The 24056-nt window shown below is 41.2% G+C and overlaps 1 protein-coding gene across 1 annotated transcript in view; it reads left to right on the top strand.

The window, feature by feature from the left end:
• The window catches only part of ETV6 (ETS variant transcription factor 6), a 349002-nt gene that overhangs the window by 289971 nt on the left and 34975 nt on the right, over nt 1-24056 (top strand). Inside the window, exon 5 of the mRNA XM_043967035.1 lies at nt 16066-16608. Within this exon, the coding sequence (XP_043822970.1) occupies nt 16066-16608 (543 nt within the window). The remainder of the gene's footprint in view (nt 1-16065; nt 16609-24056) is intronic.

Raw genomic sequence — 24056 nt, 5'->3', positions numbered from 1 at the left:
TGTGGGGCACCTAGATGGCACAGTGGTTAAAGCACCAGCCCTAGATTCAGGAGTACCTGAGTTCAAATCTGGTCTCAGACACTTGACACTTGCTAGCTGTGTGACCCTGGGCAAGTCACTTAACCCCCATTGCCTGCAAAAAAAAAAAAAGAAAAGAAAAGAAAAAAAAGATGGTATGTAATGAAAAGAATTCATTCAGAATTCAGCTATTTAAATAATTACTTATAATGAAAAATGGGTAATGGATAGTTGAAATGACAATCATTATTATAATTTTATGCACAGAGGTTTAACCAATATAAATCGATGGTCATAATAGGGAGACCAAGAGAGCCTAAAAAGCTTCATAGTTTATTGATTGATTGATTGATTGATTGATTATTTGCCAAAAAGAAAGAAATTAAGTAGTGAAGAAACAAAGTAATGAAGAAGCATTTACTGTGTACTAATCATAGTACTAAGAAATGGAAATACAAATATAAAAAGAAAAATAGTCTCTGCTCTCAAGAAGCTTTCATTATAATAATTATTATTGCGATTATTATTAGTGATATATAGCAATTTAACATGTTATAAATTACACATTATTACAAATATTATCTCACTTTCTTCTTATAAGAATCTTGGGAAGTAGGTGCTATTATTACTTCCTTTTACAACTAAAGAAAGTGAGGCAAACAGAGATGAAGTGAATTACCCAGGGTCACATTGCTAGTAAATATATGAGGCTGAATTTACATGAAGGTCTTCCTGACTCCCTATGCATTTGTCTATCCACTATACCTTCTAGCTATGTGGAATACAGGAAGACAACATATTGGGTAATGGTGGTCCGGGATTGGCGTGGTAATCACATATAGGAAATCGAACTGTAAGACAATTGAGGAGTTTCTCACACAAAGTCCTTTCAGTGCTCTCATGAGTAAATAAAATGCTGATGTAAAAAGAGGCTACTGCCTTATGCTTGAAAAATACAACAATAGAGATAACCTTGTTCAACAGCTCTCTGCTCATAAATAAGCTTGCCAAAAGTTTTTCCACTGTGATTTTAGAGATCACAGCACAAGAGTCCAAGATGAAGAGAGATTCCCTATGGATAGTGAGGGCCTCTAGATGTTCCTGTTTATAGATGACACTGGAAGAAATCCACAACTACTCAAAAGGTTTGGGCCTAATCATCTAGACAGGAAAACCCAAGTGGATGAAGAGTGTCTTGATTGGATTTTGACTTGCAGTAATATGGAGACCCTGCAGAGCTCATCTATTAAAACGTATACCTGAGAAAGACAATACAAATGAATAAGTAGGTGCTGGAATTAAATAGGTTTTAAATTACAAATAAATTGCCTTCAGAAAATTACAAAATGTTTTTCATGACCCCACGCTTCTCCCAGGGACAGAGGCACATCTTTTAAATACCAATATTCTTCTAATGGTGTATAGCTTTGAGGCATGCAATATGACAGTTTTCATACAATTGAAAGCCAGTATCACAAGAATGGCAGTAATTAAATGCATGGTGGCTGTATTACATGTGTGTAACATATTGGAATAACAGGAGCTAAAGCAGTGAATGTATGATGGGGAAAAAAGAATGGACTGGACACATGGCAATGAGGAGAGAGGACAGGTAGTCAGCCTGGGTTCTCCGCTGGTGTCTGTCAGGCTAGGAAAAAATGAGGAAGGCCTTCAGCACGTTGGATGGATCTTCTGTGGAGAACATAAGGGAGAGAGATCAAAGTCACATAGGATGGGTAGGCCTGGATGGACTGAGAGCCACATAATTATAGAAAGAACATCCGTGTGGATAAGATTGCAGTTTCACCTGAGGACATGGGTACAGAAGAGAGCATATTGCAATCTACTAATGCTTACCACTGTCCCTGGTTACAGCAAGCATTTTGAGAGGACAATTTTTTTTTCTCATGCTTTACACTTCGTAGCTTGATTTTGGGGTTCTTGTGGTTGATTGTTGCTGTTTTTAATCTAAATGTCTGGGCACCTAAAATTCTTGTTCTTTGGTGCTTTTTCCTTAAGCTCGTTGGCCATCACCAAGATGGGGACATGTCTAATATTTTGTTTTTGTTGTTTGGAAATTTTAAAGGGTTGTTTTTGTGGTGGTGGTGTTTTGTTTTGTTTTTAATGATTCACAAATCAGGACCTCATCCTACAAAGTGACAGTGCCGTCTCTCACCGCAGGTAGCCTGGTTCTCCTGGTGTAGAAGAAATGAGTGTTTCTTGTGTACTTTCTACTTATCTCTTTTACCCTCCATCCCACTAATTTCACTCTGACTAAATTTAGCATCCCTCCCCTCCCCCACCCTGCTTCATTTCTCCTTTCCTTTTCCCTTTTGTTATTTCTACCAGGAACATTTCAGGCTTACATAATTGCCAAAAACCTACTTTGGAGAAGAAAGAAGATTCTACCCTGTCTTTGAGGCTCCAATATATGTATATATATTTCCCCCTCTAAAAAAATACCCATATGGTATTTTTAAAATTCTTCTGATTGGAGGCTTATAGTGTCACCACAGCACAAATCTTTTCTCCATCCCCCCAAGCCTGATTTGACTTACAAATGAGTGTGTTTGGTATTTGTTCTCATTTGCAGCCATACACATCAGTAGGAAAAACTACTCAGCTTGCTGACTTTCAGAGCTCTGCCTAAACCTTATACAGAGGCCCAGTTGTGCCTCCACAGAGAGAACCATCTGTGGGCAAGCCTTTCTCTCCTTGCATGGGTTGTTTTAAGCATGACACTAATAAAGGCAAAGACACTGTTTGCATCACTGCTTGGGTCACTGAGTTTTCATGCAGTCCGTGATTTCAGGCATGATGGGTTTCTAGGTTATGTTTCTGAATAAACCCCCAAAAGCAGAATCCTGGCTGTGACCATTGTATTTCTTGACTGCCCGGTCCATAGCCTTCATTGTTAAACATCAGTGTGGAATGTGAGTGAGTGAGGAAAGGTTGTAAGATATGAGATAGTTATCTTGATAGGGCAGATTCGAATGAATCTTCTCTTTGATAAAAATGATTTTGAAGTTGCTTCTCTTGTAGTGGGATTGGTTTTGCTTTGATTCCCTATTCACCTTGAGAACCAAAATGGCAGAGAGGATTGAGTGCTGGGCCTGGAGTCAAATCCCACCCCTGATGTATTAGCTGTTTAATCTTGTGGCAAGCCACTTAACAGCTCAGAAACTCAGTTTCCTCATCTGTAACCCGGAGATAACAATGCCTGTAGTGTCAACTTCATAGGCCTTCACAACAATGAGGCATGAATGTATGGGGAGAACATTGCAAACTTTAAAACATTCTCATTAGGGTTGTTCCTGCAGTGAGGAAAAGCACACGTCCATGATCTTTATCAGTGACTGTGGAACCATCACACTTGGACCCAGATATCACCTTCCCTGGTGGTGCTACATGAGAAAACAGAAATGGTGGTAAGGAAAACAAAAACAGGAAGAGCAGCTAGAGCAGAGGAAGTATACCTCAAGGAAATCCAGGCTGATAGTGACAAAGTTTTGAGAGTGTTGAAAGATCAAATCTCAAGATACCTCAAAATGTAGAAAAATCTAAACAATCTTTTTTTTTTAAAGCATGAATGTTATCAATATGAAAAAAGGCAGTCACGAAGATATGAGTAAACTAAGTACCATGTCATTTGCCTGCTTTCTCATCTCATCTCATCATTTCTCATCAACAAAATCTTTGAGGAAAAAAATGAATAGCTGTTATCAAAAGCATCCTTAATGAAAGCATGAAGATGGAGTAGGCAAGCTTTTATAATATTGGCCATTATAATGATAATTAGCATTTATAAGGGTAGCTGGGTGATGCAGTGGATAGAATAGTTCCAGGCCTGAAGTTAGGAAGACTCATCTTCAAATCTGGCCTCAGATACTTTTTAGCTCTGTGACCCTAGTCAAGTCACTTAACCTTATTTGCCTCAGTTTTCCCATCTGTAAAATGAAGTGGAGAAGAATTGGCAAGCCGCTGTAGTATCTTTGCTGAGAAAAACTTAAATGGGATCACAAGGAGTTGGACGTGACTGAAAAATTTTAATTAGTGCTTTAAGGTTTGCAAAGCACTTTATAGATGTTACCTCATCTTATCTTCACAATAACTCTGGAAGAGAAGTCCTGTTATTTTATAGATGAGGAAACTGAGGTAAACAGGGTTAAGTGATTTCTCAAATTCATGCAACTATTAAGTGACTAAGGTAAGATCTGAACTCGGGTCTTTTTTACTCCAGGTCCAGTGTTCTATCCACCATGTCACTTTGCCGTATCACATTTCACTCACACAACTGACTAAAATATGCTGCAAATAGAAGAAATATCCCCTTTATTTTTTGGCTTATAGCCAAAAGCACATTTGATTCAGCAGAGCAAATTGCTGTTGCCTTCAACACTATAATTATAGCCTTCAACAAAGTGCTTCCCGTGCATGTGTTAAAAATCATAAAGTCAGTGTCATGCAACAGAAAAAAATACTGAATTTGGAATCAAGGCTAGAGTTCAAATCTCAGCCCTGCTAATTATTTCCTTTTTGATTTTGACACGGTTATTTTAACCTTTTTGTACCTTAGTTTCCTTCCCTGGGAGAATTTGGATTGGAAGACCTCAGAGGTTGCTTCTAGTCCTATATCTCTGAACCTAAGATTTCTTGAAAAATAAAATAGATACAACCTTGTTCAATAACCCTTGGGTTATTAGTGTTAAGGCATAAAAAGGGAGTCATAAATGATCAACAGAGGTGTTTAACCACCATCCAGTATGCTGTATGGTGCAAAATAAGGGGCAGGTAGGGTACAGTGGATAGGGCACTGGCCCTGGAGTCAGGAGGACCTGGGTTCAAATGAGGCCTCAGACACTTGACACTTACTAACTGTGTGACACTGGGAAAGTCACTTAATGCTGTTTGCCTCAGTTTCCTCATCTGCCAAATGAGCTGGAAAAGGAAATGGCAAGAAAACCCCAAATGGGAGTCATGAAGAGTCAGACTCAACAACAACAACAACAACAACAACAAATCCAATGAGCTCTGTCAACTTTGAACCTGTATGTGCTTTCTGTTTCTCTTTTATTGTACTGTCACACTCTTAAATTTATTCGTGGACATACCTTGATCCCTAGTCTTGACCACAAGATCTTTCAGGGCAGGATGGCTTCACTAATCCTGATGCCCTCTCAGTGCCTGTCATTGAGCCTTGTATAAACCAGGCACTCACTAATATGTTTTGAATAAATGGATGAACAGATCAATGTAAATCATTTGTTAGGACCTATCAAGTATACATTTATATAGTGAGTGGGTAAACCCTCCCTGAAATTGGGCATATGTTAAGGGCTAAAATTCTAGCTAGTCTGTCTAAAATATCTAATGAGTGGTCGCCAATAAATTATAAGCTTTAGCAAGAGTTAGACTTTTAAGCATTTATTAAGGAGAATAAGAATTTGGTAAAGAGAGAGAAAGGCCTAGATTCCTATCTATTAAAGGGAGAGCACATTTCTAGCTCCACTCTCCACCAGAGTCCTCAGGAAAGAGAGCGAGAGCGAGCGCCAGTCTCTTCCTTCCTCCTCCCACTAGCCCGCGTCACTTCCTGACGCCAAAGAAAAGACTCCTGGTCTTGCCCTCAAAGACCTTCGCTTCATGGGTGGAACTCTTCTACAGTAAGTCTCCAGCAGGTGGCGTCATTCCAATCGTTACACATAGCTTCCCCAAGCTATGACACTGACTGAATGGGGGCCAGCCCACTGATTTAGTGCCTTCTACCAGTACCTTAATCATTTAGTTACCTGAATAATGTATATGTTGCCTTAAGAGCACCTCAGGATATTTGAAAGACACATTCTATCAGGGAATCAGAGCATCCTAGATTTGAAATTGGAAGAGACCTTGGAGACGATCTAGTCCAACCCCATTTGATAGTGGAAATTAAGCGACTTTTCCCAGATTTATACAAGTACTAAGAAGCACATTTAGGATTTGGACCCCAGTCTTCTAACTCTAAAATCAGTGTTCTTTCCATTGTGTCAACAGTGTATCTCAGAAGCAAGTGGCTTCCACAGATTTCAAAGAGTCAATGCTCTCTATCATCGATTATAGGTACTACTATTATCCCCATTTTTATTGATGAGGAAACTGAGTCAGAGAGCTTCTAGCTAGCATCTAAAGCAGGATTCGAACTCACTTCCTCCTGATTCCCAACTCCAGAGCTCTGTCTGTTGCACCCCAGAGCCGCTTTAGAAATGTGATGGGTTTTATTGTTAATAATAATAAAATAGGGGCGACTAGGTGGCGCAGTGGATAAAGCACCGGCCCTGGATTCAGGAGTACCTGAGTTCAAATCCAGCCTCAGACACTTGACACTTACCAGCTGTGTGACCCTGGGCAAGTCACTTAACCCCCATTGCCCTGCAAAAAACCAAAACAAAACAAAATAATAATAATAAAATAGATTTTATATACTAGCCTAGAAACCTACCCTAGTCCATCATCTTTATTCCTGTCACACTTTCCTTCTTCAGCCTTGATTCAGTGGTTATTATATACCATCTCAAATTCAACATGTCCAAAATGGAACTCATTATGTTCTCCCTTAACCCTGCCCCCTTCTCCATTTTTTTTTCTTTTAATTTCTATCCAGGGTAATGCCATCTATCCGTTATGTAAGTAACCACTCACTATACACATGTATACTTGCTAGGTGCTTTACATTTATTCATTCATGTCATGACACTGGAGGAATCCCAGCCTCTTTTCTGTCCCTCACCACTGATGTTCAATCAATTACCAAATCCTGTGGATTCTACCTCCACAACATCTCTTGATTCCATTCCCTTCTCTCTGTGCATACTGGTAACCTCTGTTCAGGTCCTTGTCACTTGTTGCCTAAGTTACTGTAATAGCTTCCTACATTATCTCCCACCTTACAGTCTCTCCCCTCTCCAGTCTATGCTGGAGGATTTTAAGGACCTGCTTAATGATTTTGTATTTTATGCTGGAGTTAACCTAGTCCTTAACGACCTCTATCTTGCTCTTCCTCACCTCTGCAGGTTTATAGCAAATTACTCTCATTTCACACATTTGGTATTCTGGCCAAATTAGAGTACTGGCTATTTCCTGAACTTGACATTATGCCTCCCTAGTCTGGTGCATTCATTTGTACAGGCTCTCCTTCAGCCCTGAAGTGCTCTTCCTTCTCTCTCTACCCCCTCTCAACTCTTATCTTCCTTCCAGTTCAACTCCAATGCCATTTCTTTGATGAAACCTTCCCTGATATGGGAACTGGAAAGTGCTTCCTCCCTCCTCAAGTTACCTCAATATTCACTTGTTTATGCACATGTTGTGTCTTCCAAGTAGGACAGGAATCCCTTTAGGGCAGAAGCCTTGGGATCAAGGATAGTTTAAAGAAACTAGGAATGTTTAACAATAGCTAATAATAATCACTAGCATTGATATAGCAGAAAATACTTTACAAATGTTATCTCGTTTTTTATCCTCACAATAGCCCTGGAGGGTGGGTGCAGTTATCTTCATTTTACAGATGAAACTGAGACAGACAGAGGGTAAAGGAGGGATCACAGAGCTAGGAAGTATCTGAGGCTGAACTCAGATTTTCTTGACTCTGTCCACTGCACTGCCTAGTCTAGAGAGGATCAGGTCCAGAGGGGACATGATAGTAGTCTTCAAGGTTTTGTAGGGCAGTCATATGGAAGGAGGGATGAGACCTATTCTGGTTGACCGCAGAGCACAGAACTAGAAACAAAGAGGCAGATCAAAGCTTGAATTGGGAAAAACTTCCCAGTAATTGAAATTATCCAAAAGTAGATTCAGCCATGTTGGGTTACCCAACTATTAAAGGCTTACTAACCACTTAATGGATATGTTATAGGGGAAATTAATTATCTCTGTGGTCACTTTTTCAACTCTTCAGATCTCTTTATTTGGAGCCTTTACATTTTTTGTCTTTGTATCTTTAACCCCCAGCATAGTTCATTGCACATAGTAGACGCTCAGTGTTGTTGCTGTTGTTCAGTTGTACTTGTGACCTCATTTGGAGTTTTCTTGGCAAAGATACTAGAGTGATCTGCCATTTCCTTCTCTAACTCATTTTACAAATGAGGAAGCTGAGGCAAATAGGCTTAAGTGGCTTATCCAGGGTCACACAGTAAGTGTCTAAAGCCAGATTTGAACTCAGGCCTTCCTAATTTCAGGCCTGGCACCCTATCCATTGCACTACCTAGCTGTCCCAGACACTGAATAGACACTTGTTTGATTGAAATGAACACTGTTTCTGGTGCAGTTCATTCCAAGGGTCTAAACTGGCTGAACGCTAAACTTCATAACCTAATCCATTCATAGTTTGGTAACTATTTATATAGTGTTTTATCTCATGGTCCCTGAGCCCCTTGGAACCTTCCTGACAATGCCGGGGCATTGTCACAATTTGACTCACAATTTGAGCAATACTGAATTAACTAAGGTCTCCGCATCACCTTTTGACCATTTGATTCTAGTATTAGGTGATGAAAGGTCATACCTTCAGCAGAGCTGACTGTGGAGATATGTCACCTATTTGGGCTGTCACCAAGAACTCTTTTATTTCTCTCATTCTTTTTTTGTCCCTTCAATTTTATTTCGGGTCCTATGACTGCAGCCTCCTTTACCCCTCAATGGCCCATCCCCCAAATGAAGGCTAGTGCTCAAGGAACCAGGAAGCGTGACAGGATGCTTCACTACTCCGGCCAGTGCCGTCCATCCATTCTGGTAAACCTGGAATGAGTGGGTGGGAGCTTCCCATCATCCCTCTTTCCTGCCCCACTTTTGTGTTTGCCCACATCCTAGAACCGCTCTGATTCCCCATTAATTTTCTTTCTCTCTTTCCTCTTACCTGACCTGTGTAATGTGGCTTCCTGAACTTGACCCTACACAGGCTACCTTGCCTATAAGGAAGCCTCATCACCAAATTCTGTAACTGTCCTATTCCACCTTCTTACTGGGAACTGATGAAAGATGACTTACATTAGACTCCGTGGGACGATAAAAGGGAGACATTCTCCCCCAAGAAGGGTTGAAATAAACAGCTAGCAATTATATGGGGCTTTAAAGTTTGCAAAGTGTTGTAAAGACAATCCTCACAAGAGCCCAGTGAGCTAGGAGGAAGTGGCTTGCTCAGGGTCCCACAGCTAAGTGTCTGAGGCAGCACTTGAACCTGGATCTCCCTGACACCCAATTCTAAGTCTCTAGCCACTCAACCCGCTAGTGGAGTGTACCTTACAGTATATATAGACTTCAGTATTTATAGTGTATAGATTACAGTAATTTGGAGTCTGGAGAAAGAAAGCCAATTCCTTCACACAGTTTTGCATATTTTTCCCATTCTGAGAAACTTGCAGATAGCTAGTTTGTTTAGGCTGGGTTCAGCAGGGTGCCAGTGAATTTTAAGCCTTTGAGCCTTGGAAATTAGAAGTTTTCTTTTAGCCCCTTTCACTGTTGCTTTTGAAATTCTAGGAACCTCTGGTTTCTTGTTTATGACCTCAAATGTGTATGAATCATAAACTCCAGACTGGGACAGTTTCCTCCCCTTGCAAAGGAAACTGGTTACAGTTGGCAAGTTGTTGAGATGTACAAGCTAAAATGGGTGGGTAAAGGGTCAGTGGAAAGTCACAGGGCCATGTCTCCTCACCAGCTCTGAGTGTGAGCCGCAGGGCTTGGGGAGTGGGAGGTGAGTTTGGGGTGGGTGTATATGAGGGGATTGGGCGTTATAGTTGAGAACCAAAGGAGAGGGAACAATATTCTGGACTCTATCTCCCTTTTCTTTGTGAATTAAAAACATCTTTTCTAGCCCCTCCAGGGTATGAGTAACCAGGAAACTGATGAGCATTTGTAATTTTCACAATTCCTTTCAATCTCTTTATAAAATGATGCTGGGAAGCAAATGACTTGGGGAGTGTATAGAAAGCACGAGAATAAAGCAGAGGTGGTTAGATGCAGGAATAGAAGGAATGTGGCCTTGAAGGCAGGAAGATATGAGTTCAAATCCTGCTTTAGACATTTACCAGCCATGTGATTGAAGGCAAGTCACTTAAGCTCTCTATGTCCCAGTTTCCATTATTATCATTAACAACGTCTCCCACATTTCCTTTTCCTTTCCATCTAAAGCGTTGAGAGCCTTTGGAGAAGAGAAGGAAAGGTTTAAATAAATTTGAGTTTTACTTTTCTAAATGAAAACCTGATCTTTTCCTTTGTTTTCTACTGCAAATTTCCCTAGTCTGAAAGTCATGGCATTAGTTCGACCTCAAAGCATTTGGGGATTTGGTGGTTATTATTTACAATAGGACTCAATTTAAGTAGGATCTTCATGAATCTTAATAAGACACCTCTTCTGATGAACAAAAGGGAATGAGACTAGAAAAAATGTGAATCTTGAGTTCACATCGAGAGGGGCAACAAAGTCCACAATACTTTTTTTCTTGTTGATACTCACCTATAAGGCCCAATTTTATTCAAAGATATTTGGTAAAAAGAGTAGAGTCTATGTTTATGTAAGCTTTCTACAAAGAAGTATGATTTCATCATTAAGGTTGGGAGCCGCCGCTCTTGGAATCTGGAGATCTGGCTTCAAATCCTACCCGTTAGATTCTTAATTTTGTGATCACAGACAAGTCAGTTACCTGATACGAGCCTCAGTTTCCTCACTTGTAGAACAAAGATAACAATACCTATGTTACCTCTTTCACAAGATGTGTAAATAGCACTTTGTTGGACCTTAAAGCACTCTATAAATGCTTATCATCATCATTATTATCCATCAAGAATGATAACCTTTCTCTCCCTTCTTCCTCTTCCGCACAAACAAATTATGTTAGGTTTTATCCATTATTGTTTTCCCTTCCTATATTGGGAACTTCCAAATGAGAGCAGCAACATGGATTCCTTCCCAGTTTTTCATCTGGGCAAGTCACCAAGAACAAACCCAGACATCAAGGCCAGACCAAAAAAATCTTGCTTTAGACAGAGGACTCCTACATCTGGGAGATTTAATGCACCCACTGTCCGCTCAGTTGTATTTCCTGTGTCCGGAGCGTCTCTGCCTGCCGGCTCTGGTCTCTAAGTTTCCATACCCTGCTGCCAACTTATAATAACAGAGACAGCAGGCAGCAGGGTAAGAATGTCATAACCCACTCTGCACGTGGTTGCATGCTTTGCAAACTGAAACAAAGCTTAGAAAGTCTGATTGTAAGCCTTTTAGCCTTGATAGTGGCTATGTCCCAGACCACTAGGAGCCTGGAATTAAATACCATCGGGTCTAGTTCTTTACCATTAATGTTATCATCGTCATCAAGTACTTCCTTTCTGGGTTGGTATCTGCAGATAAATAAATAAATAACATTCTCCTAAGTTGTGTTCCTGCCCAGATAGCACCTCAGTCATAAGAACAATCTGAAGTGGATTATCCAGGGCCGTGCCTCTTTTCTTTCCTTGTTCCCAAAGCTGGGCAGGACCAGAGTGGAATCTCCACAGGAGATCACATCACTTCCTCTTTCAGTATGGCACGCAAGTTTGTCTTCCTTTCCTAGCCTTCCCAGGCTTCCTCTGGCTTGCCCTGGATACACCCACACATGGTCAGCTTTGAAGCCCAGCACTTCAAAGAATGCCTGCAGGTAACCAGGGTGCTGACCGAGTGACTGCTTCCTTTCTGAAATTTGTAAAGAGGGAAACGGGTTCAGGAAATAGGATACATGCTTCTCAGAAAATCTTTGTGTATGTGTAAGCTTTAATAACTCAGGATGATAGAAACCATCTGTATGTGGAATTTGAAAGGAAATTTATTAAGCTTTAGGACAACTACATTACACAGTTGTATACAATGGACTTTTAATGCCTCAGCATCTCAGGCTTTTTGGGAAAGTCACCATAGAGTAATGGAAAGAGCAGAAAAAAGACTTGGGATCGAGTCCCAGCTCTTCCCCTTAACTACCATAGGCAATTAACTCATTTATCTCAAGTTACAAAATGGATGTGATATTTACACTCTGTCAGAGTTACTCAAATATTCAACAGGATTTGCTGGTTCATTGAGGTGGGTGTTTCCTTCAATGATGCTGATCACAATCCATCCATACCTGCCTGTCCTGCACAACTTTTGGTTCTAACTCTCCATAAGTCCACCATAGAGGGTCTACCTGTCATGTTTGGGATAGTACTTACTTCTCTCTAAGTAAACCAGTGGAGCACTCAGACTGTCCATTTAGTTACTAATTTTTAGGCCTCCCCACAGGACTAGCACATCTTCTTTTTTTCTTTGGTGATGTTGTATTGTTTGTTCTTCATAATTCTTTGGTATATAATGCAGCCTTCTCACACCCACAGGGTGCCCTCTGAACAATACTTAATTTTAGTTCTTTGAAAACTACAGTTATAGTGTCTTATATTTCACAACCATAAAGTAATAGGGAAGACCAAGTAAGTTATAGTATCTTATGCTTCACAACCATAAAGTAATATGGAAGACCAAGTAAGCTAAGTTTTTAAGCTACATAAAATGTAAGCTCATATTGTTATCTTGCCACCAAAAAAATGCTTATCATAGATAAGATTAACTTTTCAGTCTGGCCAACAAATCCAAGTTTATGGAATAATAAATGCATATAGGTTGTGAGAAGAAAATGCAACACTCATTACCTGAAAGTTTATGTATTGTTTGTGTTAAGATCTGTAATCAGTACGGGCTATGCCCTAGGGTATGAAAATTAAAGGGTACTTGCTACACTTAACACGCCTTCCACTAGATGAGCTTAAACATCTAATTAGCAAAAATAATTAGTTAAAATATGAAGCTACTAGGGAAGCTAGGTGGCTCAGTTGATAGAGCACCGGCCCTGGATTCAGGAGGATCTGAATTCAAATCTGGCCTCAGACTCCACACTAGCTGTGTGACCCTGGGCAAGTTACTTAACCCTCATTGCCCCACCCCACCCCCCAAATTATGAAACTACTAGCTGGAGTATGCCTCCTTGGCTTCACTGTGTTTTTCCCTTCCATGATAGAATTCCCAACAGTAGGTAGCTCTGTTAAGCCCAACCCCTCCCCACATACTCACACTGACACAGGCCAAGGTCTCTTCTTCCACCATACCTTGTGTTCCATGTGGTTCAAGGTCTTCATCTCCCCTTGCTCACAACCAACCTCCCCGCAACTAAATATCTATTTTTTAAAATGGTTTGAAAGTGCTTTTCATGGTATGTATCCCAGGCCCATTCTGTGGTACTTGCCCTGGGAGCCAGCATTGCTAATTAGGCTGTTTCTGTTACACTTATAACCTATGCTTTTAATGATGTAAAACCTGCATAAGCAAATGAAGAAGCTGTGTGTGTGTGTGTGTGTGTGTGTGTGTGTGTATACACATACATATATATATACATATACATAAACATATATATAAAATATATACACACATATATATGTGGATTAAATTGGAGAAATTAGCATATGCATCTCAATTTGTATAATTACAAAATAATACCCAGCAGTGAGTTGAACAATTCTCTAAAAAATAGCCTTTTGACTTCCAGGAGTTTAAGGTTTAACAGTCATGAACAATGTACCTTTGCCCACTATTTCACTTGATAAGTGAACCGTACTCACAACTCAAAATTTACACCTTCTGCTAACTATAACTATAAAAAGCTTTAAGAATTTCATACTGCAATTTCTTCTCATTCAATCTAAGGAATAAAGGTTTTATTTTGTGTGTGTTTTTTTAAATCTTCTCTCACTGAGCCCCACCAGATTCCCAAATCTTCTTTAGGTTGCCCTAATAAGAGTATATGTATGAACAAAGTTGATACATCTCTAGGTTTCTCTTAAACAATCCTTTTCATCACTTCTCTTGCTTTAATATATTTTTATTTATTTCATTAAATATTTCTCAATACGTTAAAACATTTTTTAACATTTCACTTTTTTTAAATGTTGAGTTTCAAATTTACCCCCTTCCTTCTGTCCTTCCCTCACTCCTTGAGAAGGTAAGCAATAGGATATTGATTCTACATGTTAAGTCATGCAACATATATTTCCATATTAGCCAGATTGCAAAAGAAAACACCAAGAAAAAGAAAGAAATTTTTAAAAATAATTTTCACTCAGACTCCATCAATTCTCTCTCTCTAGAGGTGGACAGCATTTTTCATCAAGGGTCCTTTGGAATTGTCTTGGTCAGAGTTAATCATCCTTAAATATTGCTATTACTGTATACAATTCACCATTTCTTCAAGTACAATAATATCCCATTCATGTACGATACTTTGTTCAGCCATTCTTCAATTGATAGACACTGCCCCCCTTACTTTCCAGTTCTTTGCTACAACAAAAAGTGTCTATAAAGATTTTTGTCCATAGGAATCTTTTCCCTTTTTATTATCTCTTTAGATTATAGGCTTAGTACTGATATCTCTGGGCCAAAGGGCAGGCACATATTTTATTGACTTTAGGGTTACTTTAGTGACATAGCTCCAAATTTAAATGCTGCTTCTGTTTACAAAATGAAACTGAAAATCCCATCCTTAGAATAAAATATGAATCCCTTGAAGGCAGGGGCCATGTTTTTGCCTTTCTTTCCGTGGCACTTTTCACAGGGCTTCAAACCTAGTAAATACTTAATGCTTGTTGACTGTCGACTATAATGACCAAGCTTGGGCCTGGATAAGGTGCCTTTTTAACCCTTCCCCTCAAAAAGCCACTAACTTGCTTCTCCCTGTGAAGAGGTCCAAAGCCAGAGCACAGAGGTTTAGAAGAAAGGGAGATTAGAGAAGGGGAAGCTCTGGCTGTAGACAGCTTTCTCTCAGAGTATGCCTGAGAAAGGGAGCAAGAGGGATTGGCTTTGCTGGGGAGATGGGCTAGCTCTTCATCAGAGACTGGGGTCAAGGAGGAAATGGTAAGGAATGATGTCATGGGTTTGTGAGTTGAATTGAGCGGAGAGGAGGGAACTCTTGGCCCTACTCCCCACTTTGGCGTCAGTGCCTCAAGCATGAAAGCCAAATAGAGATTTAATCAAGCAAAAGAACTGTAGTTAAGATTACAATAAATTTCACATAGGCTAGAACCAAATTTGAACTTTTTCAATACTGGATTCGGAGTGAGGAAGACATGGGTTCAACTCTAGTAATTAAACCTTCCTACCTGTGTGACCACTGGCAAATAAACCTCTCTGAGCATGAAGTAATTTTATTAAATTATTATTATTTTATTAAATTATTTATTAAATTAAGTAATTTATAGATGGGTTTGTAGAGGGCAGTAGCACATCAGTGAAGTCACAGGTGTTTGACATGTTGACACACTTGTTCTGGCTAAATCAAGTCACTGATTTGGGAGGTGAAACAATTTTTTCCATCCCACCTTTGTTTTATATTACAGCCTAGGATTAGTAACTCTGATCCTTGTTTATCACATTCGTCACCTTACCAGGGTGCTGTCAAAATTTAATTCCACTAATATTTCCTAAGCACCTAGAGGCTGGGGGAGATACCAGATTTAGATAAAGCAAAGTTCTCAATTCAGGAAGGAGATGGGACATATACATGGATAACCATCTTATGGGATAATATATAATACTTATGTGTTATGTGAAGACTCAGCAGAAAGAAGCCGTTACTGACCTAGGGAATTAAAGAAGGCTTCCTGAAGGAACTGAAAGGTCTGGAGTGGAAGCTTAAAGACCGTTTCTAATTCTTAAGATTCTGCATTTCTTTAAACCAGCTCTTGATAAGAAGAGGGTGAAATAAGAGAAGGCTTATTGTGCTTATAGGGAACTAATATGTAATTAAATGTTTGTGGAAATTCTTGGTTTGTGTGGTGGTGGGGAAAGAATGGTAAGTATGTGTAACATGTAAATAAATAGTTTATATAATTAAAAATCTCTGACCTCCTAGGAAGAAAGGTGCCACATGATACAAATGTAAACTCTACTGACTGCTTTATTTCAGCCTTTTTAAACCCATAGTTCATCACATTCTTTGTTTTTTATTTATTTCTTTTTTGCTTTTTCCCCAGATAATTGTATCCAGAGATCTTCGAGGCCAGTGGAAAATATGCACCACAATCCTCCCACCATTGAACTCTTGCATCGTTCCAGGTCACCTATTACAACCAATCACCGGCCTTCCCCAGACCCTGACCAGCGGCCCATCCGGTCCCCGCTGGACAACATGATCCGCCGCCTTTCCCCATCTGAGAGGATCCCCGGACCAAGGCTTCACCAGGACAACAACCACCAGGAGTCCTACCCTCTGTCAGTGTCTCCCATGGAGAACAATCACTGCCCGCCCTCCTCTGAAGCCCACCCAAAGCCATCCAGCCCTCGTCAAGAGAACACTCGGGTCATTCAGCTGATGCCCAGCCCCATCATGCACCCTTTGATACTGAACCCCCGGCACTCAGTGGATTTCAAACAGTCCAGGCTGTCAGAGGATGGACTACATAGGGAAGGGAAGCCCATCAACCTGTCGCACCGGGAAGACTTGGCATATATGAACCACATCATGGTATCTGTCTCCCCACCTGAGGAGCACGCCATGCCTATTGGAAGAATAGCAGGTAAGCAAGAGCCAAGCTTCATGTCTCCAGTGTCAACCAGGCCTTGCGATGACAAAAGCCCAGGCGTCACATCCCTTAGTGGCTGTGGAACAAGCCTTACCCCCCTCCCAGTGAGGTGCCCTTAAAAAGTGTGTCTTCAGAGTAGCCAAGAAGAGGCCCCTAATGGAGCAACTAATGAGCTTCTAGGATGGGGCTGTTAATGATCCTCTGAACATTTTTAAAAAACAAATGTCCAAAGTCCATCTGACAAGGGGAGTCAGAAAAGAAGCACAGCTGAGCAAAAACACTTAAAATGAAAGGTTTATGGCCATGTTAATGGCCCTGTCCTCAAGTTTTCACAGGCTAATTAATGACCAGACGCAGTGTAAAGAAGCTTTGCCTCAGACGCAGGCCTTTAATTTCACCCTTCAGGTGGTAAGCTTGCTATAGCTTTCACCTTGGGGGGGTATAAGAAGAATAGGTTTAGGCCACTCGTCTCCAGAGCAGGTGCTCCTGGGTCATTTGGTCAAAGGAAACCACTCCCATCATTTTCCTTGTGGTGACAACTCCAGATTTGCTTAACCAAGGCAAGAAATCAAACCAGGGAGCAAACTTGAGCTTGTGACGTTAGATTTGACAATTGTAATGAAGAGAGCTCTGCCTTCTCGGGAGCAAGCCGACTTACAAAGAGTTTTCTTCACAATCATCCTTTGAAGTAGGGACTACCATAAATAATAATAATGACAAGAAAAATAATAACTGACATTTACTGAGTGCTTCAAAGTCTGTAAAGTACTTTACACATATTACCTCATTTGGACCTCACAACAACTCCATGAGCTGGCACTATTAACAGGTTTCTGTATTATGTATAATGCCAGTTTTATAGATAAGGGAATAGGTCAAGAGAGGAACATAGAGATAGCATGGCCCAGTGGAAAGGGCTCAGGATTTAAAGGATCTGGGTTCAAATCTGGATTTTTTTCTCCTTACTGCCTCTGAGGCCACAGTTCATATATCTCCTCATCTATAAAATGAGGAAATTGGCCTTGATGACTTTATAGTCCCTTCCACCCCCGAGCTTTTATGACTTCTGCCAATGGTCGTGCAGCTAATACATGTTAAGGCAGGATTTGAACCAAGGTCTTCCCAACTCCAAGGCCGGCCCTCTGTCCACAAATAATGCTGGGCAACATTCCCAAGTGTAGTCTGATTAAATGTACCTGGAAAATATTTCACAAAATAAATAAAAATACAGCAGGACACAGATAATGTTAATTTGTGGTTTTCTACATCAGTATGCTGTCATCAGGTATCCTTGCCTGTGCTTTACAGTGCTTCCCTTTCTATTTGAGTTTGACACTACTAGCCTAGACCACACTGTTATTGTTTTCAGTAGTATCTGGCTCTTTGTGACCCCTTTTGGGGTTTTCTTGACAAAGATACTGGAGTATTTTGCCATTTCGTTCTCTGGCTCATTTTTACAGATGAGGAAACTGAGGCAAACAAGGTTGACTTGCCCAGGGTCACACAACTAGTAAGTGTCTGAGGCCAGATTTGAACTTAGGAAGATGAGTCTTCCTGACTCCAGACCTGGCACTCTATGCACCATGGTGCCACCTAGCTGGCCTAAGCCCTACCATTTCATTACAATGATGCTCATACAGGTTCTCCTCCTTTAACAGGAAAGTTGAGTGATTTGCCCTTGGCCAATCAGCTTAGTAGATGGCCTAGCCAGGATGTGTACCCAGCATGAACTCATGCTTGCATCTAACTTGAACAGGTAGTCATTAACACCGGTGAAAATTGTGTGAGATTTTCCAGAAAGCACCCCCACACACACACACACATACCCCCCCCCTTCTACCTGCTTTGCAAGTGTCATTTTTCTGAGAATGGTTCTGAATGCCTCCTCCACTGAAAATCAAGTGAGGAACAATCCCGGGGAAAATACATAAAGGTCCCTTCTTTGGAGACCCGGTGCAGCTGCTTCAGCATTGACTCATATCATTGAGAGTCATCAGGCCGCATTTGCAGACCTAAATTTATCTCCAGGCCCACAGAAAGCTCAAGTGTTGTCTCACCTTTTTCATTGTAAATAATTTACATCATGAATGCTAGTTCAGGAAGTAAAGATGACAGAAAAAAATTTGGTTTGTGTTTTAAAAGAAACAGTGAGGAGAAAAAAGCCAACATCTTTAGGTAAACATATTGGCAGCCCCTTAAATATCTAGAGGAAAGGGACAGGTCCAGCTTGCTGCCATCATGCCGTGTGAGCTTTGTTAGCCCACATTTCTGTGGTGCTTTAATAGAAAGTATACCTTGGTGAGGTAGAGCACTGGGGCCAGGAGTCAGGAAGACCCAAATTCAAATCCCACCCCAAGCACTTATTAGCCGTGTGACCTTGGGCAAGTCACTTGACCTCTGTTTCTCGAACTTTCCTCATCAATAAAATGGGGATAATAGCAGCCCCTACTTCCCAGTGTTGTTGTGAGGATCAAGTGAAATAATAATTGTAAAGTGCTTATCACAATGATTGGTACATAGTAGCACTATTTAAGTGTTGCTGTCATCATCATTATCCCCAATTATGACCCAAGGTCATAGCTAGTAAATGTTTGGGATAACAATAGCTAAATTTATATGGCACTTTAAGTTTTGCAAAGCACTTTACACAAACACACACACACACACACACACACACACACAATCAATCAATCAATCTCCTTCTGATCCTCACAAGCCTGTGAGTAGGTGGTGGTGTTATTATCCTCATTCTACAGATGAGGAAATTGAGCCTGAGGGAGCTGAAATGACTTACCCAGGGTCACACAGCTAGTAAGAGTATGAAGTAGAATTCAAACTAAGGGCTTCCTGGCCTCAGGTCCAACACTATTTACTGCTTCCTAGCTATTTTGAGAGTTTTTAAGTGCTGAAGCTCAGATCTGAATTTGGTTGTCCAGCCATCTTAGTGCCAGGCCAGTTTTTTGGAGCCAGCTCTGTGATTTCATTGGTTTAGATGAAATTCCTTCCACCATGTTGTATTGGAAACGACCCATCTTTAGTGGTTCCCAGGCAAGACTCTCCTTGTATCCTGTGGGAGTGGCAGGTAGGAAGGATTGAGTTTCCTAATGGTTAAGAACCTTGCTTAAAAATAAGAGTTGGGGGGCAGCTAGATGGTGCAGTGGATAGAGCACCGGCCCTGGATTCAGGAGTACCTGAGTTCAAATCCGGCCTCAGATACTTAACACTTACTAGTTGTGTGACCTTGGGCAAGTCACTTAACCCCAATTGCCTCACCAAAAAAAAAGAGTTGGCTGGGCATCATGGCGGCAGGACTAGCCTTTTATAGCTGTGTTTACGGCATAAAGCTTTCTGTATAAAGTTCTTTACCATTCCATCTCTTCAAGTAACATAACAGCTTTAGAACTGGAAGGAACACCCACATCATCCAGTCTAGCCAGTCATTTTTACAAGTGAGGAAACTGATCTCAGAACCATTAAGTGACTTGGCCAAAGTCACACAGGGAATGAGTAGCAGAGGCAAGATTCTAACCTTCAGACTCCAAACCCAGAGCAGATCTTCCATGAATGAATATTAAAGGCTGACTGTGTATTAGTCATCACTCTGCTAAGTAGTGAAGATACAAGAAAACATGACAGTTCTTGCCTTCATGGGACTTACATTCCAATGAGGGAAGACAACATACATAGGGTAGCAAGAGTTGGAAAGCGGGGGGATTAGGCCAAGGGACCCCAAGGGTGGGAAGAGTATGAGGAGGAGGCCAGAACATCGGCTTCATAGCTTGGAGATAGCCTATAAGTGAAATGGTGGGCCCAGAACCAGGTATGATCAAAGTGAAAACTCACTATTCAGACCCCAGGGTCCCTATAAACCAAGGAAATTCAACATTAGACAGGTTTTAGTTGGGAGTTTTGATTCTGGGCCTGTTATTCATTGGTATAAGGAGCTCCTTTTGAAAGAAGCCCTTCCCCTTGTATAGGCCACTAACTAGCCTGCATCTTATAGTCAGAATTTCCTGGGGCACTGAAAGGCTTGGTGATTTGCCCGAGGTCACAGCACCTGTAAATGTCAGAGGCAGATCTTGAACCCAGGTCTTCCTGACTGCAAGGGCCAGCTCTCTCCGCCATGCCACATTTCCTCTCTTTAAGTCAGTTTGAAAAATTAATGTTAATATTACCCATTTCTTGGTCTCAGAGACTTTCTTTGGTGGATATACTTGCAAAAGCAAAAAAAGCACACTGGAAAGTAGAGGAGGGTCGAGGAACCATTGTGAAGATGGGAGGCCATGGGATGCATCAAAAAGTGACTTCCAAGAGTTAATAAATCTCTTAATGTGCCTTGGGAATAATGAACTCGCCTGGGAAATGACCTTCAAGTCAGTAAACGTTTATTAAGTGTCTCCTGTGGGCAGAGTTCTGTGGGATTCTCTTTGCCATAGTGCTTTATTTAGTATGCAGGGGAAAGACAGCCATGGGGGCTGCTTGTCAGTCTGTCCATTTAGACCAATTTGCATTTATGCCACAAAATGACAAAATGTTAACACCCTTATGCTGAGCTGCCAGCCCAACCAGATTAAGATATTACTGGGAAATGTTTATTTAGCAAAATAAATAAAACTACAGTACAACATAGATAACTTGTGGTTTTCTAAGTCCGTATGTGGCCTGTAGGGATCTATTTCCATTTGAGGTTGACACTAGGGCACGACAGCATTCGGTAGTGGATCCAGAGCTGGCCTAGAAGCTACAAAGACCTGGATTCAAGTTCTGACTCAAACATAGACTCGCTATGGCACCTCAGACGAGTTCATTAACTTTTTCCCATACCCCAGTTAATTCTTGAACACTTGAAGTTGCAGAGAAGGTGACAACCTTACATTAGTAGATGGAATTTGCTGACGGGGGCTTTCCTGTAGCAGTGAAATCACAGACCCAGTCCTTGTCCTGTTCCCCTAAAGCAGATAAGATGTGAGCATAAATAGCAATAAATATAAAACAGAATACTAGTGACACAGACATGTATATTGTATGCTACCAGAGTCTGGGGAGGGACAGATTTCTTTCAACTGGAGGAGTAGGGGCAAGACAGAGGGGGCCTTCCTGGAAGAAGGACCACCTGAGCAGGCCCTTAAAAGCCAGGGCAGGACAGGAAGAATTTTGACGTGTGGGAAGAACAGTATGACCAAGCTACTGTATGAGCTTTGACACTGAATAAGACAGTAGTCTCTTGATGCTGTAGGTGAAAATTCAAATCCAATAGGCCACATAGATTGAACTTTTTTTTATCTTAGAAGCTCTATAGTTTAAGGAGCCATTGTGCTGTGGTGGATAGCTTGGGTTCAAGTCTCAGCTTGAATACTACCTAAGTCACTTTGCTTCTCTCCACCTCATTTTTCCCATCTGCAAAATAGGGATAGTTCATAATGAAATTTCCTCTCCCACCTAAGCCCTGGAAGACTCATTTGTTCCTAGCAGGGGGCAGTCCAAAAAGCAACTAGTGGACAAGAAGGTAACTGGGTTTTGCTACTAAAAAGAGCTGAGGCTCCAACAGATAGCATAATCAGTCCATAATTCTCACTCCCGAACTTGACATTCCATCTTCAGTTTCTGTACTTTTGCCGAGGCTGTCCGAGTTTCACGGCTGAAATACACTTTCTCCACCCCTCACTGTAGAATTCTTAGCTTTCTTCAAGGGTTCACCCAAGCGCCCCCCCTCTAACATTATCTGCTATGTGTACTTACAGGTCTAAAGGTGAGAAGAAAGAAATGTTCAGGGCACGCACTGCTTCTGTATCCCTAGGGCTGAATTGTTCACATCTGTCTCAAGCTCTACTTTCTTAGACTTCTTTCCCCCTCTTAAGAACGCCCTTGATTTTAATTTTAAGCTATTCACGCACTTAGCACACAGTATGACTTATCCTCAGGGAAGGCCCTGAACCTCATACCTCTCCCTGCTTCCCCCTCCCCCCAGGGATGGCTGTCCATAGCCTTCCCCTACCAGAGAGAGCCCTGGGCATCATCCCTCATCCCTCCTAGGAGAGGCCTTGGCCCTCGAGCTGGATTTCTTCACCAATAATGATTGATAGCATTCTCTGGTTCTATGGTTTTCCAACTTTCTCCTCCTGGGGTTTTCATGACACTCTCCAGCCTCCTACTTGTCTGACTGGCTCCTTCTCAGCTTTTTGCTGGGTTATTATCCATCCTCGATTTACCTCCTTTGTGTGTATTTTCTTCCCAGACTCTGTCCTTAGCTCTCTCCTCTCCTCTCTGCACTTTCTCTTGGTGACCTCATTTGCTTTTAGGGGTTTAATTCTCACATCTGGTCCTGGTCCTTCTCCTGAACTCTGGTCCCACATCACCATCTGCCTGCTGGATGTCTCCAACCAGCTGTTCTGTAGACATCTGAAATCAAACATATCAAGATGCAAACTTGTAATCCCTTCTGCCAATCCCTCTCCCATCTCCTTTCAGGCACAGCACCAATCTGCACCCTCAGAATAGTCATCCTGGCCTTAGCACTCTCACCTTCGTATCCAGATAGGTGGCACTGTGGATAGAGCATTGGGCGTGGAGCTAGGAAGACCTGAGTTCAAATGTAGCCTCAGACACAAGATTACTGTGTGACCTTGAGCAAGTCACTTGGCCTCTGCTTGTCTCAGGTACAAAATGGGGACAATAATATCACCTACCTCCCAGGGAGGTAGATGGGAAGATCAGATAAGATAATATTTGTAAAGAGCTTAGCACACTGCCTGGCACCTAGTAGGCACTATCGAAATGCAAGCTGCTATGATTACCATCATCATTGTTACAATGTTGTCATTGTACACATTGTTCCTGTTTCTGCTTACTTCCTAGTGTCTTTATAGTCTTCTCAGGTTTCTCTGAAGCCAGAGTTTTCATTAGTTATTTTTAACATAATCATATTCCATTAGGGGCAGTTAGGTGCCTCAGTGGATAAAGCACTAGGCCAAGAGTCAGGAAAACTCATCTTCCTGAGTTCAAATGTGACTTCAGACACTTACAAGCTGTGTAACTCTGAGCATCTAGTCCTGTTTGCCTTGGCGTCCTTATCTGGGAAATGGGCTGGAGAAGGAAATGACAAACCACCACAGTATTTTTGTCAAGAAAACCCCAAATGGGGTCACAGAGAGTCAGACATGACTGAAAACAACTGAACGACAACAAATCCCATTGCTTTCATATAACATAATTTATTATTAATTAATTAATGGCAATTAATGGGCACCCCCTTAGTTTCTAGTTGTTTGCCACCACAAGGCGGGGGGGGGGGAGTGGAGAAAGCTGCTATAAATATTTTGTACACATGGTTTCTCTTCTTTTTAAAAAAATTCCCTTAAGCTACTGGCCTACTTAGTTATATTGCTAGGTCAGAGATTATGCATAATTTAGTAATTTGAGGAGCACAGTTTCAGATTTCTTTC

This window comes from Dromiciops gliroides, chromosome 5 (genome assembly GCF_019393635.1).
Source record: "Dromiciops gliroides isolate mDroGli1 chromosome 5, mDroGli1.pri, whole genome shotgun sequence".
In the NCBI taxonomy this organism is placed as follows: Eukaryota; Metazoa; Chordata; class Mammalia; order Microbiotheria; family Microbiotheriidae; genus Dromiciops; species Dromiciops gliroides.
Note: the sequence above shows the minus strand (reverse complement) of the source record. Positions and strands in the feature narration are given on the sequence as shown.